The following is a 20,585-nucleotide window of genomic DNA, read 5'->3' on the forward strand; positions in this document are numbered from 1 at the left end:
TCTGTGCCCCCTACCCCCATAACTCTGCCTTTCAAATAAATAAACAAATCTTAAAAGAAAAAAAAAAAAGCCTGAATGGTGTCTGATTTACCCTGTACAGGCAATAGTTTCCTAGGTCCCAGGAGTCCCACAGATGATCAAAGGGCCTTGTATGGAAAAGAAAGTATCCTGAAATGGAAGCTGGGAGCCAGAGACACAAAACATTCAGTGGAAGAAAAACACCAAGAGTGGGTGCTTGAAGGGTGAAGTAAGGTCAGCTTGGTTGGTGGGTAGAGGCAGTGCAGGGCCAATCATGATTTTTGATTTGGATAAGGAGCTGAATCAGATTGCTTTTTAATCAATCTAATCTTATAGTTCAATCTGTTGTGCTTCATAAACTTTTCTTTTACCACTCCTACTTTTAGGAAAGAACTTTTTGAGAACTGAGAAGTAGGAACAGTGAGCTCATTGAATTTATATCAAGTCCATATTGTGGGATCTACTGTTTACAATCCTTACCTGAACTGTTAAGGTCGAGGTCATGCCAGCCCACAAAGACTTTTTCATGTGCCATGTTTGCATTGGAACCAGTAGAGGTATCAGGGTAAAGGAAAAATGTTCTCACATAGTTAAAGAAAAGTGATAATTGTGATTACATAAACGTGCCTTTTTCCCCCCCTGAATGGTATCCGGATCAGGTTAACTACCCCAGAGACCGTTTTCATGGCAATAACTGAAAGGTTTAGGACTATATAAACCAGCTTTAGAAAATAAACGAGGCATTAGAAGTTCTACTATGTATGCACCTGCATGGGGTCTGAGAGGGAGACAACATGAAATGCCCTGTAAGTATATTTTCTAATTTAGCATGTAGGTGGTTATGTTCAAAATAACCAGGAGCAGTTCTATTTTTCCCCAGAGACTCTTCAAATCAAACCCAAATAGAATTTTCCAGTATTAATTTGGCATAGAATTCCTCTGTCGGCAAAGTTCTGTTTTGCAACATCTAATGAAGGATCCTCTCCAATGGAACTGATAATTGCTTAATGACTGAGAATCTTTGGGGTTTGGATAGATATTCACACTTTATGGTGATCTCCTCCCAGATTGGTCTTTTAAAAAAAAAAGATTTTATTTATTTATTTGAGAGGTAGAGTTACAGACAGTGAGAGGGAGAGACAGAGAGAAAGTCTTCCTTCGGATGGCTCACTCCCCAGATGGCTGTAACAGCCGGAGTTGCGCTGATCCAAAGCCATGAGCCAGGTGCTTCTTCCAGAGTGTAGGGGCCCAAGGACTTGAGCCATCTTCTACTGCTTTCCCAGGCCATAGCAGAGAGCTGGATTGGAAGAGGGGCCACCAAGACTAAAACCGGTGCACATATGGATGCGATGCCAGCACCGCAGGTGGAGGATTAACCTACTGCGCCATGGAGCCAGCCCCTCCAGATTGGTCTTATTTATAACTATCAGTGAATTAGAGTTTCAGACATATTCGATATATAGTATCATTTCTTCTAATAGTTCCGTAGAACCATTTGGCTATCTATTCTCATGTATTTCCTTGATTAACTTTTCTGCACCATGGTTGTTGTTCACACAGTAGCTGTTTTGTTTTATTTTTTTTTTCTTTGAAGACAGTTCTTTCCTTGTAATGTTGTCATTACATGTGGTATATTGCGTGGAATGATGTAGGGATGGGGTAAATGAGAAGTTCCTGTCAGTTCTAGCCCATGTTGTGAGTGTACATGAGCTGGGTGACCCTAAGTAGACCAGGTAATGAACTATGGGGTATGGGGAAAGGCTCATCACTGCCCTTCTTACCTTGATCTGTTCCTGCCCCCCACCAACTCTCTTTGACTTTCTTTCTGATGCCTAAAATTCTCTTAACAGGCAAGGTAGGTCACATAGACAAGAAGTGATTAACTATAGAGACTGCAAGATCTAGTCCCATTTGAGTACAATCTATTTCAAAACAAAGTACAGATAAATGATGCATGGTCTTTTACTCTTGGGCAAGGTGGAAGAACCTAAAGGAGAAGAAATCAGGAGGAAATCCGTCTCCTGAAGGATTAGGAGGTGGCCACAGTGATTGGATGAAGAGGAGAAGGTGCAGAAAAGAGACTGAGACTGAATTACCATTTAATCACTCATTTTATCATTTGGCTTAAACCAGTCTTTTCCTATGTGCCGATCCAGTGGTTTATTTGGTTGCCTACCATTTAGCTCAGTGACTGACAGTAGACATGATGCGAAACAGAAGATGTCCTTGAGTGGATGATAAAGATTTCCCTATGGAAAACCCAGAATACCCCATATGAACCACACTGATTGAGTCTCCTGATACACATTGGGGCCCCAGGGGCTTAGGAGATATTGAAAGCTATTGATCGTTTTATGAAGACTGTAGCCTCACTGGGACTTTTGGCCCTGGACTTCTCGTTACACTAAGGAAAAAACACAGCAGTATTTGTTTCCATTTCAGATTGCACCTTCCATCATCGTGACCTTCTTCCTAACTCCATCTCTGGCCCTGTTGGTGAGTGCAGGTGGAGTGGGTCCAACCCCCTTTAGTCCTCCTTTAGCAAAAGTATTTCAAGGATGATGATCAAGGATGACTTCCCTCAAATTTCTTGTGGGTGCCCGTTAAGCCTGTAAGGTACCGGCAGAGTGCGAATCTGTCTCACTGTCCGCTTGCTTTTCTCCAGAACATCAGTGACAGCCATCCTCTGGCTGGATCTGTCGCGACCCAGATCATCCATGTCAACGCCCTCCAAGGTCTGGTCAGCATCCGAGACAACAATGTTTTGAGTGAATGGGATGGAATCATGGACTACACGAATGTAAGCTAGGAAACCTGTTCATTGTGATGCTAAAGAAAGCCTTGTCTGGTCCAAAATGTAGCTTTATCAGCCTTTCCAGAGACAGAGGGACCCTGTCTACATTTGCCTTCTCTAGGTTGGGCCCTTGAAGGGAGAGCATGTCTCTAGGTAAGAGACCAATTTTCCTATAGATGCACTGATTTCTTTTTGAGCAAAAGATTGGAGGAGAAATTTCTCTGGTCTGTAGGAATCCTGCATCCCTTGGCATTCCTGTAAGGTATGGACTGCTAATGGCACCCCAGCTAACAAAGAGTCCTCATTTTTTGTAACTGGTATGTGCCACAGGGGTGATTTTGTTGGGATTTCAGCTTTTAATATTTATTCCCAAAGAAGAATAATGATATATTTTCATTTTTGGAACTCTGGCTGCAACTGCCCATCTCTGTAAGTGGTAAGAACTAGGAGAACAGTGCAAGACCAGGAAGGGACCACTGATGCCTTTGGCCTGGCTCTCTGTGTGCCTCAGTTCCCTCTTCTGCAAGACAACATCAATAGCCACCGTTCCTGCCTGGCAGGACTCTCAGGGATTAAGTAGCGTGAAAGCCCACACTGCTCATTCTGGCCCAGAGGGCCCTTTGCCATCCACCCCCTGCTGGTTGCAAGCCCTTCCCCCACCTATGCTCACCACCTCCCATGCAGCCACATGGGACATCTCAAGAATGACATGGGCATGCTGTAACTTGCACAACATTCCCAAGAGCATCTAGGCTCTCCCTTTACCCTCTTGCCTTCGTGTGAGCCCGTAGGAGAAGGGCTGCTATTCCTGCCTTGTGGAGGCCCCAAGAACCATGACAGTTGCTCAGCCACAGAACAGGACCTCGAAGCGAGCCTTATTATGGAGCTAGCTCCTTACTCCCCCAGTCCTACAGAGGCCCCCCTCTGAGGATTTCTTCCCAGGCCTACCAGTGGGACAGAGCCACAGGGCTCTGTAAGCATTGCCAGTCCTCCTGTTGCCTTTTGCTGTGGTGCCCTGGACAGCATCAGGCTGGGTGCTTTGCATCACAGTCAGAACAGCTGGGTGCCATCCCCTGACTAAATGATGTGTTTTGGTTGTGTTGCTTTAAGACCCTCTTGGCAGCTAAGCTGTTTAGCAAGATGGCCTGCGTCCTGGCCAAGATGGACCAAGCAGTCTTCCCAAGCCTGGCTGATGTTAGCAAGGCCCTGGATCAGCAGGTAAGTGAGAGCAGCTCACTGTGGTCCCCTTCTAGTTTGGAGTTTCCCAATTCTGCATCCAACCACCTGAGACAGTACTGACTTTGTTTATGCTTCTTGTTATTAATTTTTTATAATTTCTATATTTTATTTATTTAAAAGGCAGAGATAAACAGACAGACATATATCTCCCATCTGCTGAATCACTCCCCAAATACCCTCAGCAACCGTTTGGGCCAGGCCAAAGTCAGGAGTCAAGAACTCAATCCAAGTCTCCCATATGCATGGCAGGGACCCAAGCTCTTGAGCCATCACTTGCTGTCTCCCAGGGTACTCATTATCAGGAGGCTAAGTTGGGAGCAGAGCCAGAACTCAGACCCAGACCATCTGATATGGGATGCAGGGGTCCCGAGTGGCATCTTAACCACTGTGCCCAATGCCCAACCCCATGCTTGTTCTTAATGCTCATGACATCATACTATCATGCAAAGGATTCCAAGACACGTCCATGGCCCATTCAAGTCAAATCATAATTGAAGCAATGAAAATTCTATGCGATCCTATGCAATTGTCTCATTTTGACATATTCTAGAAGGATATGCGCTCCATGTTAGTGACTGTAAGTTGTTGAGTATAAGTGTTAGAGAGAACCAATAGAGTATTCACGTGCCCCCCTGTAAAGACTGACACATACATCATCTTTAGTTGAAAATAAGTACAAAACTGATGAAGCTCTCTTCCCTTCAGTGTCTTGGATGACATGGGTAGTCTAACAAGCTAAAAATCAACAGGAAGTCCTTGGCAAGTCATTGAAACCTGCTCTCATTAAGTAACCTGAATTAGCACATTTGGGGGGCATTCATGTTGGTGGCATGAGAGTTTAATGACACTTGAGAGAAAAATATACTTTAGGACACACAAGAAACAAGCATTTATCAATTTTTTTAAAGAGAGAAGCTGAAAATATCCTACCTGTCTGATTTAACAAGTAAAACCCAAGTGCAACAAATAATTTTCAAACTGTTCTGTATTATTTTTACAGAAGAAAAAGCAATAGTCTGGCCAAATCGTGAAGTTAAAAAAAAAAAAAAAAGTGAAAGGGACAGGAAAAGTCACCAGGACATACTGGCTTACAGACAGGTTTCCTGGCGTAATTTCACCACCTTGTGGCCAGTTAGGATATTGCTGATAGAGACACAACTCCAGGGCAAGTTTGGGTTTGCAGCTTTTTTTTTTTTTTTTTTTTTTTTTTTTTTTTTTTTTTCTCTTTCAGTTCAATCGCTCCCATGTGTTGCTTCCACTGACCTGCGGGCCAGGGTCTGAGGAATCCATCTCTCCCTGACTCACCACTCTGCTGCCTTACCTCTTCCAGGACTTGAAGCATTACCCACCCACCCACGGCCTGACCTACACTGTCTTACCCAGCCGGGTCAAGAACTTAGCCCAGTATGGAGTGGCCATCAGAGACATGTGCAGAGATGTCCCCACCTACTTTGCCCAGCAGCAAAAAGAAGGTGTGTTAGCAATTCATCCGGAAACTTGAGACCATCCATGGACCAAAAGCTGCAGCATGATTGTTTAGGTCACTGGCAAATTTTAATGACCGGGCATTCCATTTCTTTGCTACTGGATATAAAACAGCGTATCCCTGGATGCATCCCCCCAGGTGATGTGATTTTCTGACGCCAGGACTCACTGAGAATGGGGAGCAGAGTTAGCTTTACCAAAAGGTCGGATTTGATGGTTGGTGGACACCTTTGCCTGGCCCAGAGCCTCATGACCCCCCACCCAAGCAGCACCATGCCAAGTATCCCACCACTAGAGGCCCACTGCTTGGGAATCTTCAGTGCTCTTTCCAAGATGCCAGAGGCTAGACGGCAAGACCCTAATAGTTACAGTTCACACCGGGCAAGGGGCACCTCCGTGGCCAGCACTCCTGCTGGAGAAGTGGTAGGTAGGGAATCGGTGGTGAACAGCTTGGAAAGCAACCAGGTGAGACCTCCAGACCTGCTTGTTGATCTATGCATGGTCAATAATTTTTTCCCATCAGCCTGTTGCCAGTCATTTACTCCGTAGTATAAGTTAGCAGGAAAACTCTAGGGGCTGGAAGATAAAGGAGGAAGATTCAGGGCCAGTAAAACAAATAGAAAGAGGATATGCGAGACCAGTCACAGCACGGATGGGAGAGATGCAGGGAGTGGGATCTTCCATTTCAACCCTACTGCCTCTTCCTAGCACATCTGTTCTGAGCACCGCGCAACTCATAATGTATCTATTCTACATGGGGGTCTTAAATCAGCCTTTTTGTAAACTGCTTCTCTTTCTTTTTAAAGGTACTGCCCTGGCAATTGACCCCGATTCCTGTTTCAGTCTCCAAATTCTGCTCTTTATGGGACTCTCCATCTGTGGTGAGATCCCCGGGCTCTGAGCCTCAGATCTGCCACACGGAGAGTGGCGCCACCTGGCTTTCCCCACTCTGACCTGGGGCCGACACCCAGGGACCCGGCCCACCCTCTGCCCACGGGAAGCTATCCATTTCGGTCCTCCGCCTTCCACCCAACTCTGTATTCTGGAAAAATATATACGCTCTCTCCCCCGGGTTAGAACAATAAAGTTTCTTGTGTCACTGATCTAACAGACCCTCCCTGCTGCACTTCCCCCCTCTGCACGGCCAGCCAGCACAAACCAGGACAGCCCACACCGGCCTCGTATGAAGGAGAAGGTGCCTGTCCCAAGGATGTCTCCTTTCTAAGGGCCTCTCTTTGGGGTGTCCCTTAGGGGAATCTCTCAAGGATTTTGTCAACCAGTCAGTCCATCAGAAACAAAGAAGGCACTAGCCCCAGCACAGACAATTGTTGCATCCAAGGCCACATCTTGGTCTCCTGCAAACTGAAGCTGAGAATCCAAAAAACTTCTGCCCCTCCCCATGATGGCCCAGTCTGCACTATGAAAATCCCCAAGCCATATCCAAGTGAACCTACCTCTGGAAATGGTCTAAGCCCATAAGTGGAAAGCCTCAGGCATTTCTCTCAGGTGCTGATTCTTAAGGGATCCGGATTCTTAGCCCTCTTTCCTTAACGGTCCATTCCTTTAGCGCAGAGGGGCAGAGCCATGCCCTCCTGGACCACAAAGGACATCCCTGACTCCCTCGACCTGAAGAACAAGAATACACAGTGTTGAAGATGCAGACACAGATGTCCGTTGTAGGTTGGCAATGGAAGCACTTTAAATTTAGGCTTCAGGGCCTTTAAATTAAGGGTGCAGGGCCTGGGGTGTTGTGTAGCATGCGCACATGGAGCAGAAGGGCCTTGGGTGTTGGGGATGTTGGTGGGTGTCAGCTCCCCCCAGGAGCAGAGTAATAGTGCAGGGAAGCTACCTACAGCCAGGAATGAAGGGGTCTGCATAGGGAAAACCCAGGATAAATCTCCAAGTGGGCTTTCATGGGCTGAGCAGGACGGAGGCTTGCAGTCTGCTGCTGGGGCCATGCATGGCTTATGAGGATAAGGCAAGTGGAGGTAGGCCCACAACCACATTCCAGGTGGAAGTATCAGACACACCATACTAAGATGAGTTGACATCAGACCCCGGGAGGACCCTGAGGCCTAACCATTGAGCTCCAGACTCAAAACACCATAGCTGTCTGTCCATCCTCAGCCTCTGTCCACTTGGTCCCTGACACCCAGCCTCCACCTTCAATCCCAGCAGCAGGCACCAGCCCCTGCCTCGTCACAGGCATCTAAGCCCCCAGTAGGGCTGCCCTGAGTCGTCCTTGTCCTGGAGGCCCTGTGGTGGTGTGGGGCCTGCAGCTTACTGACTGCTCCACCCCCTGGGCCTCCGGGCCTCAGCTGCTCCTGGATTTCTCATCACCTCCAGACCACCTCCAATTATTGTAGCATCCCTGTCGCTTCCAGGAGGCTTCAAGACCCTGCACCCACCCACCATGCCTGGCCTCTTCTGTTGCTAATCCTACAGATACTCACTCCACCAGCTGAACTGGTTTCCTCCCGGAAGTTCAAGGTGCAAGGCCTACTGCCCTCCTGGCAAGCATGTCAAACCGGGCTGTCATTGACTGGGCAAGGAGGGATGGCCATGTCCTGAGAAATGGTGATCAGAGTCCCCTAGAACTTGTCAAGGTAGATTTCAGTCTTTCGGGTTACAAAGGGAATCTTTTTCTTACAAAGAACCTTCTAGGGAAGTGTGTGGATTTGGGAGTCGGGGTGGCCCCGGGCAAAGGTGTGGTTCAAGTTATTTCCATCCTCAGATGACCTCGGTTAAGATTTGCCCTTAGAGTTCCTCTAATCCAGCACTGGGGGAAATTGATGCATTTGAATTTCCAACCAGTGCCCCTCCCTGACCCTGACCCAGACACACTCCATGTGCATCAAAGCTGTCAACCTTCTGTTTCAAATCAGTCACACTAACATTGATAGCAGTTCATGTCTGCCACCTGTGAGTGAGGAACTTGAGCTTCTTGCTGATTCTTGTAATCAGATGAGTCTCTCTGGGAACACCTAAATGGCTAGGAATTTACTGGTGCTCCTCTAAGCATGGAAGTCTTCTATTTTCTTTTCTTTCTTTCTTGGGGCCGCTCTGTGATTGACATAAGCCAATGCCTCTGATGATGCCTTTTAGAGTTGGGAGAAGGTGCTGAGGAGCCCACAGGGCCCCCAACCCTCAGCTGAGCCATCTCCACCCCTGCTACTCCTCTACCAAGCATTGTGTTGGGTCTCTCCTAATGAGCTGGGAGCCCCAGGGGCCAGAGGAGCACAGGCTCTGTGGACCCAATGCAGGAATGTGTCTCTTCTCCCTCGGTGTTTCAATTATTTGTGTATGTCCTAAGTGTATTCTCTGGCTCTTTAAAGAAGCCAATCTTCTATCTTCATGAAGAAAACCAATGCAAGACACTGAGGTTGATACAGAAAAAGAGAGTCTGACCAACTTCAAGTACCTAGTTCCAGCTACTCAAAGTAGACTATTCCTTTCCTTCCATGGCTAATTATGTGGGTCACTGAATTCTCCCTTGGCCTCAGCACATTTGATTTGGATTCCATCTCTTGGAAATATCAAAGTCCCAGCTAATACACTCTACCTTCAGTTGACACTTTATTATGTACTCTTCACTGTTGTTATCCACTATTTTCACATAAAGGCCTCGTTTCCCCAATGAGATGATAACTTCCTTCGCTGTGGTAGCCTTGTCTTGGGCCTCTAGCATATCTGTCTCAGTTCTGAGTACATGGTAAGTGCTTGAAGTGTATCACTGGTGGCTGTTCAGAGTCGATGTTACAATGTTAGGAGTAGGAGTGGTCGATGGCGGATGGAAATTCTGTTAATGTAGTCCCTCTTTGTTCTAAACTTGATTCCAACCAACCAGAGTCCGCCTGAGACCCAATACTACCTGGGCATTATGCATAGAGCAATTTACACTTTTCTGTTACAAAGCAACTTGGCATTCCCTGTTACATTTCTCTCCCTTTAAGATGTTCAGCAAGGTGTCTCTTTCCTAGGTGCTCAGTGTTCCTTCTTCCATGCCTCACTTCAGGACATTACATATTGTAACAGTGTTCCTTAAGGTGGAGCCTACTGTTTAGTCAAGGTAAAGGACTTTCCTAAAAACCATCTAAATGGCCCATAATGCCTGATGCTTTGTCAGAGGGGATAGCACCCTTCACCAGAGCAGTCCAGGTGTTTTTTAAGTGTATATTAAGTCCTTCCTTTCACTGAGTTAAGGCCACTCCTGCCCAACCCAAGCTTCTCCCATGCATAGAGATGACAGATGGGAAGCTGTGCCGGGCAGGTGTAGAAATGAGACTCATACCCAACTGACCAGTCCACGTGGGACTCAGTGATATTACTTGGGAATTTTCACACAATGTGCTACTTTTTTAAAAAAGATGTATTTATTTACTTGAAAGGCAGAATGACAGAGAGAGAAAGAGACACACACACTCAGAGAGAGAGAGAAAGAGAGAGAGAGAGAAATCTTCCACTTGCTGGTTCACTCCCCATATGGTCATAATGGCCAATACTAGTCCAGGCCGAAGCCAGGAGCCAGGAGCTCCACCTGGGTCTCCCACATGAGTGGCAGGGGCCCAAACACTTGGGTCATCTTCCACGGCTTTCTCAGGCCATGAGCAGGGAGCTGGATCAGAAGTGGAGCAGCTGGGACTCGAATTGGTTCCCTTACGAGATGCCAGCATTGCAAGTGGTGGTTTTACCCGCTATACTGCAATGCCAGCCCCCATATTATGCTTCTTATTTGAAATCCTGGCATTTTTTTCCTTCTACATATTGACATAATCATGGCTTGCCTTCCCTTTCTGTTTACAAAAAAGCCAACACTCAGATATCTGTAAATATAGCCTTTATATTTTACTTGTAAATCTCAAAAATAGTTGGTGCATAAGGAAAAATGTAATTTGGCTTTTGAGTGGAAACCAAGAGTATATTTCTTTAAGAAGATGGAACGAGCAGGCTGATCATCCTAAATGTGAATATCTGCACAGATGGAAATTCCCAAGATGCCCAGGAGCCCAGCTTTTGCGCAGCCTTTGGCACTGATGTCATCTGGAAAGGAAAAATTGGTTTTAGAAAAGGGGTATTAAGAATAAATCAGGATGCAACACGTCAATGCTTGTTGTAAGTTTCTTCTGCTTATAGCTTCAATTTACCCAAGAATTTAGCTATAATTGCATTGCAAAGAATAATAATATACTAACAAATATAACTGACAATTCCTGGAAGTGCAGACTTTCTGGTTTGATGGCATACTTATGTGCCCTTATAAATACTAAATGAGTAATTAAACTTTTTTTCTGGAAAGTTGAAATGTAATCATTGCTAATTCTTTTCTTCTTTGTCTGTCTCCTATTACTCTAGGGAATTACTTTCTGGCATTTATCATCAATGGCTACCATACCACACAAGAAACTTTGTATAAAAATGCTAATGCAGAACCATATGTTACCTGCATGAATCAGAGCTTTTAGTCCCCATCTGTCAATGCACTTGCTTCCTCTTTCCTGGGCTAATTTTATTCTAAATCCTGAGAACATTTCTTAGCAACTCCCTTCTTGCTGTCTCCAACAGATGTTATTGCAAGAGACCAAATGATTTTTTCCTACTTGAAACCCTCACATGTCAAAAAATAAGAGAATCCAATAGTTTTACGTTAGAAGCCAGGAATCTCTTTATAATCCATCCTCTATTTCTGTTTATTAGTTTCTCCACAGATTACAAGTTCCTTGGAGGCAGGGTTTTCTTTCCTGCATCCCTAATATTCAGCACAATTTCCATGCAGAATAGGATCTGATGCCCAAAGGAAATGGAATTGGGTCAAGTTTCCATTGATTTGTAATTCACACGGTACCTAGCAGAGTGCCTAGGACACAGTAGCTTTCAGAAAATATGTGGGGAATGAACAACTTCTGAGTACTCACCTGACTCTGACTTTTGAACTATTTCCCCTTTATACAAAGGGATGTGTTCGCAGAGTTGCTCAATGGGTGACCCAAACAGGAACCAGTCTGCCTCCAGGATCAGAGACTGCAGAGGGTTGTACCTGACCCAGGTGTATTTGCTGGAGAACATGTTGTTCATAGCCTAGGTCGGTGCAACAGAGAGAAACAGTATAAAATAAAATGCCATAACCTGGTATACCTTATCCTATACTTTGCTTTTTGCTTTCAGATTGTTAAGCTGAAGGTGGTCGGGGACCTGAAGACGTCCTTTTCCTGACCAGCCTGCAGAGAAGTCACAGTACTTGGGGCCAACGCTGTAGCACAGCGGGTTAAAGGCCCAGCCGGCATCCCATATGGGAGCTGGTTCGAGTACCAGCTGCTCCACTTCTGATCCAGCTCTCTGCTATGGCCTGGGAAAGCAGTAGAAGATGGCCTAAGTGCTTGGGCCCCTGCACCTACGTGGGAGATCCGGAAGAAGCTCCTGGCTCCTGGCTTCAGCCCGGCCCAGCTCCAGCCATTGCAGCCATTTGGGGAGTGAACCAGCAAATGAAAGACCCCTCTCTCTCTCTACCTCTTTCTGTAACTCTTCCTTTCAAATACATAAAAATAAATCTAAAAAAAAAAAAAAGAAGCCGCTTTGTGTACCAGTGTTACTTTTCACTGTAGATGCGAGGAAACGCAGAAGCAGGAAATGCCAGGACACAGGTGGCGCAGATGTAAAGTTACAAGTTCAGACCTTGTGTGTTCTCAGCCTGTTGTATTCTTTCTTTGTAACACTGAATTTTATAACTTCACTCATTTTCCTACCAATCACTATTCTTTTTTTTTAAAGTTTGCTTGTAACTATTTTATTTTATTTTATTTTATTTTATTTTAAAGGCAGAGAGACAGATGGGGAGATCTACCCCATTTCCCAGATGTCCACAACCACAAGTCTGAGCCAAGCTGAGCATGGAACTCAACCCAGGTCTTCCACGTGGGTGGCATGGACCCAAGTGCTTGAGCCATCATCTGTTGCCTTCCAGGAAGAGCATTAACACGAAGATGAACCAGAAGCAGAGTAGCCGGGACTTGCACCCAGGTAGTCTGATACGGGATGCCATTGTCCCAAGCAGCAACTTAAGTACTGCACCGGGTCCCTTTGTCCTAGGGCCCTGCTCTGAGAAGAGAGGCTTTCCCACCCTTTTTACAAAGACACTGACATCTATTTTAGCGTCTAATATCTAAGGCTGGGTGGTAGAAATTAAGCTGAGATTGACTCTTGTTCTCATTAAAAAAAAAAAAAAAAGTGAAGCTGGCACTGTGGCTCACTAGGCTAATCTTCCACCTGCAGTGCTGGTACTCCGGGTTCTAGTCCCGGTTGGGGCACCGGATTCTGTCCTGGTCTCTCCTCTTCCAGTCCAGCTCTCTGCTATGGCTGGGGAAGGCAGTGGAGGATGGCCCAGGTGCTTGGGCCCTGCACCCGCATGGGAGACCTTGCAAGAGCTCCTGGCTCCTGGCTTCGGATCAGCACAGCTCTGACCATTGCGGCCAGTTGGGGAGTGAACCATCAGATGGAAGACCTCTCTCTCTCTCTGCCTCTTCTCTCTCTGTGTAACTCTGACTTTCAAATAAATAAATAAATAAAAGAAAAGAAATGTTGTCTCCTCCTTCTCACTTCTGCATTTTTCCATAAGCACCTGCCTGACTCAAAAGCAGAGAGTGCTTTGGGTACCCCAGCATTACCTGGCTCTCGTAGATGTACCGTTTGAGTTGGTCTATAGCAGGGATTTTCTCGTCCATCTTCAAGATGAAGCAGGCTCTTCGGGAGAGCAGCCTGGCTGCGATGTAGCCCTGAGGAGGCAAGAGCGCAGTCACTGCCCCTGCCCAGCCCTCTCGGTTCTGAACTTGGGGAGGGTAGTGTCGGAACCTTGCAGGAAAGACTTGAACTCGCACAGTGAGTATATGTGAGAGCATTTCACCCTGCACCCAAGTCTGCATTCAACGTCTGTGATATCGCATTGTATTTTTCACATGTCATTTCCACTCTGAAACTGTGCAAACCCGTGACTTGTGCTCCACTTTGTCAGGGTGTGGAGCCAGGATTTGCGGACTGGGAGAACAAAAACCCCTCTCTTTCTCTTGATTTTGTTCTGCTTCTCCCCCAGCTTGGAATAAATGCAATATTCGTCAGATCTGTGCTGTCTGATATGACCACTACTAGCCACCTCTGTACATTCAAACTTAAACTCCACAGCCATGCGTGGCCAGGGGCTTCCCTACCGGAAAGTGCAGAGAGAGAACACTTCCACCTGGGCAGAAGTTCTGCTTGTGGACTGGGATGCCTTAGACCTTCACCCTCCCTACACACAGCTGCTTCATCTGGCCTCCTCCCCGCTCCTTCCCCACCCCTTCTCCACCTCCAATGCAAGCTGGTTGGCTAGAGCTGGGTGTGGGATTGAACAAGTAATGGAGGGTGAGGACCTCGGAGCTGGAAGGGACCTCAGGCCATTGAACCTTCACCCAGAGTGAAATTTTTCTTGACAGAGATCCAAATAATTAAGCACCATATAAATTGGTGTCTAATAGAAACTCTCTAGTTCCCATTTTTTAATTCTCACCAGTTCCTAGTTCCTAAATTCAAAATGGACTGAGGCCAAATCTGATGATAGTGGGAGAGGTTTAAACCAATTCCTCACCACTCTGATTTTTGGGGTTTTTGTTTTATTTTTTTATTTGTTTAAAAACACACCTTCAGGTTTTCTAGGATATCTGCTTAAAAACAATGTCAATGCCATTTCCTTTTAAATGGTATATTTCAAAGACTCCACACTTTCAAATGTGTCACACCAATGGGGAGAAGGTGTGGGAGGAGGATTCTAGAAGAGATGGAGAAGAAAAGCATGTTCAAATGTCCTGTGAGATGGGCTACAGTCTACTTAGATTCAGCGTATAGCTCTGAGCCTGGATAAAACCATGTTCACAATTAGTGTTGGTGGAACAAATGGAAAACAGATGAATGAAGGACAGAACAGGTTTTCTGATTAGGTCTCTGAGACTTGCAATTAAAGCCAGTAACTAAAACTTAGAAATAGCTTAGTGTGTTTTCAGTTAATGTACTTTCTTTATGATAGAAGAAGTATGATCTTTTGGCTGTCCTAAATATAGAATTATCTTAGGATAGCTTCTATTTTGTGATTGCTTAATAATTTCTCTTGTTCTGAATTTTGTTTTGTATTAGAAGCCCTAATTCATTCATTTGTAGATTCAACTAATATATTTGAAATATATCTGTATGCCATACATTGCACTGGGCTTCAGTCATCCATCTGTGCACTTAGACAACAGTGGTATCTTTCTTCCAATTTCCACCAAAATAAGTCAAACACATGTTTCCTGTGATTTTTTTTTTACCTTAGGATAGTTTTTTGCCATTAAGATAGTTCTGTTTTTTTTTTTTTTTTTTCCACTCAATTGCCTGGTTATTTAAAGAGAACAGTAGACATAAGGAAGTTGTTTAAGAATTGCAACAATAGATCCTAGGGCTCAAATACATAATAAACTGTCCCCTTGCCCTCTAGAAAACCAATCTTGAAGAATAAAATCCCCTTGTTGCTTACATGTTTATAGTCAAAAATCGTAGTAGAAGAACACGATCCTGCATGGATGTTAATGATGGCGGCATTTTTCTCATTGTCAATTTTCACCGTCTCATGAACACTGCCACCATTGCTGCTGGGGCTGATGATGTTATACACCTAAATTCATAACAAAGACATTATGAATTTGCCACACATCAAATACATTTCAGAGGCAGTTCCTCCAGCAAAATAAAATCTTCTACCCGGTACGAGTAAGAGATCGAAAACTTAAGCCTCTGTGTTAGGATCCCAATTCAAAAAGGCCCATGCTAGTATAAAAAACACAACACTTTCCTTTGTGGATTCCTCTCTTATGTAAGGAAAAGCAGTGCTATCACGGGGGACATGAGACTGACTTCCTTTTCCAGCAATGGCTTGTATTTGTGAAGGTGTTGTTGGTTATTGCTAGAATTTCTTCTCGAGTAGAGCATATTCTACTTCCAGAATACAGCTCTCCACTGCCCATACGTTGGTCTTGTATTTTTCTTGTCCTCTCCCAACCTCTCTAAGAGATAAAGCCCACAAAGAACAACTCACCTCATCTCCATGAGCTGGTATCCCAAAGACGGCCAGCACCACCAGAAATACCCCCTGCAAAACAGACCCATCACATCCACTCCAAATCCAGAACTCACTGAATGTGGGGACTGAGGGAGGCATGGGATGGGAAAAACACAGCTATCTCAGAAAATGTACGCCCGGAAGCATTAGTGATCACGGGTGCTTGTTCAACCATCCTTTTCCACAGTGTGAAACACCCATCTTCACTCATGTATCAGGCGCTTGTGGAGTGCATATTTTTGGCAGACACCAGGTTCCAGTTTTGCCACCCATTTCCAGCTCTTTCCAACATTCTGACCGTCTAGACAGCAGGAAGAGCTCAGCGCAGGCGAGCGGTGAGGAAGGACTCATTTTGCTACCGAAGTACCCTGCTCTGATTTACACCAACTGTGGTTAACAGTGGTCAAACATTTTCTAGTGAAAGGGGGGAAAAGCACTTCTTAAACCCCTGGAGATGGAGAAGGTGAAGCAGATTTTAAGTGGATTTATGGGTGACAGAGCCCCAGGAGGCTTCTAAGGGAATCTATGAAAATAGTATGCTTGGGAGCATAATTAACTTTTGAGGCTGACAACAAGGAAACCCCCACATCGCCATACAACCCATGTCTTGGTGTTGCCCTAGATCAGCAGGCAGCCAGATGAACGGGGTGGTGGTTCTGATATTTTGCTCTAGTTATTTAAGAGGCTGATCCAACACGCTGACCTGTTTTGTGCTCTGCTGAACCCTGCAGTATACTGTACCATCACAGAAAACTTCCAGTAGAGGAGGAGGTACCTTTGTGGGAAGGGCAGGTATTTTTAAGAACTGTCAGTGAGACTTTCTCTACTCTCCTGCCATCTACCCATTATATTTCTCTTCTGGGGCTGAGGCTGGGCCCGGGGCTGCCTGTGTAGACTCCCAAGCGGCCCAGATGCATGGAGACTCAGGCCAGCTCTAGTAACCTCTGATGCTCCTGTGAATTCTATTTGGTGGGTCTAAAATTGGGGTTTCAACAGGTCCATAAAGGGCTGACCACCTCATTGTGATGAATAGAGGAAGTTCAGGAGCATCCTCTGGCCCCAAATAACCTCCCATGCAACACTGTGATTAATGCACCATTGTTACAAGTTTGTGCCTCCAGGTTAGGCCTCCTGTTGGAAAATTCAGAGACTATGGGAGAGAAAACTCTTTAGCCTAACAGCCTTTATCACCCTATGGGGACACACTAACATTTTGCTTTCTCCCTTAGCTGGAGTGGGAACAAGGGACAGAGACTATGGGAAGAGTCCATTCTGGAGAAGAACATAGGCTATAGGGCACTGTCCTTGGCCCACTGTGGTGCGGAACGAGGAAGGCTGGGATCAGAGGGAGGAGTGGGGGTGGATGGGAAGAAGGCTTTGTCTCAACAGAGATTTAGGCATGATGGGCAATTAAGAAGACACTCTACCTGCTTGAATTTTGCAAGGATTGCTCCTGACAGTAGGGCCTAAGATGGATAAATTACACCCAAATCCTGCATTTACAGGCTTGGGAAAACCACATTCCTCCGTGCCTCAGTCTCCGCTTCTGTAAAATGAAGATAATACTACTTGGCTAACAGGGTCGTTGCAATGAATAGATGAGGTCCTAGCCCTGAAAGGCTCAGCCAAGGGCCCGGTGCGCATTTGGAAAACAATTGCTGCTATTATTACGATGACTGTATTATTATCTTTCAAATTCCCATTTCTCTTGTGGATAGTACATGCTGTTGTTTAAAAATGCCTTCATTCTGGGGACAGCGCCAAGGCGCAGTAGGGTAATCCTCCACCTGCAGCGCAGGCATCCCAGATGGGCACCAGTTCTAGTCCCAGATGCTCCTCTTTCAGTCCAGCTCTCTGCTGTGGCCCAGGAGGGCGGTGGAGGATAACCCAAGTGCTTGGGCCCTGCACCCTCGTGGGAGACCAGGAGAAGCACCTGGCTCCTGGCTTCGGATTGGTGTAGCTCCGGCCATTGCAGCCATTTGGGGAATGAACCAACGGAAAGAAAACCTTTCTCTCTGTCTCTCCCTCTCACTGTCTGTAACTCTACCTCTCAAATAAATAAATAAAATCTTAAAAAAAAATAAATAAAATGCCTTAATTCCCTACAAAGCTCATATTAAGGAATCATTAAATATCCTCCATGGGGCTGGCGCTGTGGCATAGCAGGTGCCTGAATTCCATATGGCTGCCAGTTTGAGTCCCCATTGTTGCACTTCCAATCCAGCTCCTTGCTAAGCAGTAGAAGACGGCCCAAGTCCTTGGGCCCCTGCACCCGTGTGGGAGACCTGGAAGAAGCTCCTGGCTCCTGGCTTTGGATCAGCGCAGCTCCGGCCATTGCAGCCAATTGGGGAGTGAACCAGCAGATGGAAGACCTCTCTCTCTCTACCTCTCTCTCTCTCTCTCTCTCTCTGCCTCTGCCTTTCTGTAACTCTGCCTTTCAGATAAATAAATAAACTTTAAAATAAATAAATAACCTCCAAAATAACATTCCCTAGATAGCTCCAGAAATTTTTCTTTGTATTTTTTAGCAAGCATCTCAAAAAAGCAGATAGTGGAGAAATAAACCTCTGACTTAATATGCAATACTCTCCTGCCATCACAGAAGCTGAGAAGCATGCAGTGCTCGTCTAGGACCCCAAAACCCATGACGTATTGCATGTGAATATTCTCTGCAAGCAGTCACCCCAAGAGCATTACAAAACTTAAAGGAGTACTCACGAGGATTTTCATTTTGCATGAAGGGAGGAAGGTTCTGGAGCAAGTGAGGCTGCCCTGTGCAGGTCCTACTCCTTTTATTGGCTTTACCAGGTGGAATCTCTTTTTCTAAATGATCACTTTGGAATGGACCATATCCGTATCTCAGACACACCCTGGCAAACTCCATTATCAGGCTTGAGACCCAGCCACATCCCTAATATCAATGAAGTTCCTTAGTCAATAATGAACTTGGTCACTTGGCAAATACTCCCTACTTATCTGTACCAAGCTGCACTTGAGACTTCAAATTCCACCCTTTAAAAATATTTTGTGAGGGTTGTTCTGCACATACAGTTGACAGACATGCAAGGAGGTACTCCTGATAACTCCTCCTGGGTGGAAAGTTCTTCCTTAAGACCTGAGTTGGTCCCTCCCCCCACCCCCCCAGTGTCTTTACATCGGTGTCCTGTTTTGTGAATTCCTCCATCTTAGGAAGGACAAGGAAAGAAAGGCCTGGACGGTGGCTGGGAGCCCTGCTTTGAGAACAAACAGCCTTGTGATTTGATTTCTTCTTCCTTTTAGACTTGGTGCTAATTTCTAGAGATTCATGGGGAGCAAAGCTCAGAAAACTTTAACCAGTTACCAAGATCAACCACATTTTTACCTGAAACCTTGCTCAAAACTCCATAAAACTTGAGACAGAATCTGGCTATCTTGAAAGGCATTGAGAAATTCTCATATTTTAAAAAAGAAAAGTGGGAATAAAGTTTAATTTGTGTAGATTTTTTTTTTTAAAGTTTTATTTATTTATTTGAAAGGCAGAGTTACAGAGAAGCAGAGGGAGAGAGGGAGAGAGAGGACTTCCATCCGCTGGTTCACTCCCCAAATAGCTGCAATGGCTGGAATGTGCCGATCCAAAGCTAGGAGCCAGGAGCCAGGAGTTTCTTCCAGGTCTCCCACGCGGGTGCAGAGGCCAAGGACTTGGGCCACCCTCTGCTGCTTTCCCAGGCAGATTAGCAGGGAACTGGATTGGAAGAGTAACAATGGGGTCTCAAATTGGAGCCGATATGTACTGCAGGCTTTGGCTTTACCTGCTACACCACAGCACTGGCCCTTTGTCTTTTAACATAAAAATGAAATAGGTAGTTCAGGTTATGGTGGGATCATGAATTCAGAAGGTGGGAAAATTAATAGAAAAAAAGCTTGTAGATTATGAAGTATTGAAAATTACCCCCAGTAAGCAGAGAAACAACTTGAAAAAGTCCTTGTTCTATGACTGAAACAGCTTGCTAACTAGTGGCTCTTTTGAATGGCGCATTAAAAAGTGGGCAATTAGGAGAGTTACCTGATTCACTGGAATTCCCTTACCCTGGCTATCCAGCTGGGACTGATGTGCCGTGCACAGCTTTACTGAACCTTCCCGAGCACAGCACTTCTGTGGTCTGCACATCTTGTCCTCTATCTGGCTCCGGACACCCAAAATACAAGCCAGCAATGCCTCCAACATTAGGGCTCATGGAACTATTACAATCTACCCTCTACTTTTTTCCCTTTTGGTCCCCGGAATCTTGTGCCTGTAGGTGATTTCATATATATATATATATATATATATATATATATATATATATATATATATAAAGCGTTTGAGAGATGGTGAAGCATAGTAAGTGCTCTACAAATGCTGGCTATTATCATGATTAGACCTATAGACTCAGAGTGAACCAGCGAATGGAGATCTCTCTCTCTCTCTCTCTTTCCCCCGCTCGCCCGCTCTCCCTTTCTATTTCCACATTTGCAAATGTTCCACATACGTGAAACACATTCTCCATATGATGACTATATTTTAAAGGGTATTTCTGATAAATCAATTTTTCTTTTCAAATATTCTACATTATTCCTAAATTTTGATTTACCAAACTTAACTAATTCTTCTAGAGATATTCAAATCCTTAAAGATTATGCTTTTGTCTCTTTCTATATAATGTTTATGGGTTTTGCTTGATGCTGTTCTCAGCAGTGTTCTTTGGAGTGGGCGACTTCATCACCAGCACAAGATCCTGGAGAGCTAGCTATGTCTTCCTCTGGGTGGAATAGGGGCTGCTTTTGCCTCTATTCATGTTCTCTTATTTGTTGCCTTTAATTTGCTTTTGTTTGATCATTTTTGTGTGCATATTTCTCTGATCTGTCTACAACTTTTCTGTGTTGATATTGCTTTAGATGGTAGCTTTATCAAGTTAT

At 45.2% G+C, this 20,585-nt stretch overlaps 2 protein-coding genes across 2 annotated transcripts; one reads left to right on the top strand and one right to left on the bottom strand.

Moving 5' to 3' along the window:
* The first annotated feature begins 1,723 nt into the window (after positions 1-1,723).
* LOC133772350 (gastrokine-3-like) lies at positions 1,724-6,437 on the top strand. Its single transcript, XM_062208843.1, has 7 exons — positions 1,724-1,751; positions 1,869-1,873; positions 2,461-2,514; positions 2,684-2,818; positions 3,923-4,030; positions 5,382-5,523; positions 6,343-6,437. The coding sequence occupies exons 1-7, from the start codon at positions 1,724-1,726 to the stop codon at positions 6,435-6,437; spliced, it is 567 nt and encodes a 188-aa protein (XP_062064827.1).
* A 4,056-nt stretch (positions 6,438-10,493) lies between these two features.
* GKN2 (gastrokine 2) lies at positions 10,494-19,854 on the bottom strand. The gene is made up of 6 exons (XM_062208844.1): positions 19,693-19,854; positions 15,627-15,680; positions 15,069-15,206; positions 13,195-13,302; positions 11,449-11,611; positions 10,494-10,576 (listed from the first exon to the last, which is right to left on the bottom strand). The coding sequence occupies exons 1-6, from the start codon at positions 19,852-19,854 to the stop codon at positions 10,494-10,496; spliced, it is 708 nt and encodes a 235-aa protein (XP_062064828.1).
* Positions 19,855-20,585: the final 731 nt, after the last annotated feature.

Source organism: Lepus europaeus, chromosome 13 (genome assembly GCF_033115175.1).
Source record: "Lepus europaeus isolate LE1 chromosome 13, mLepTim1.pri, whole genome shotgun sequence".
Lineage (NCBI taxonomy): Eukaryota > Metazoa > Chordata > Mammalia > Lagomorpha > Leporidae > Lepus > Lepus europaeus.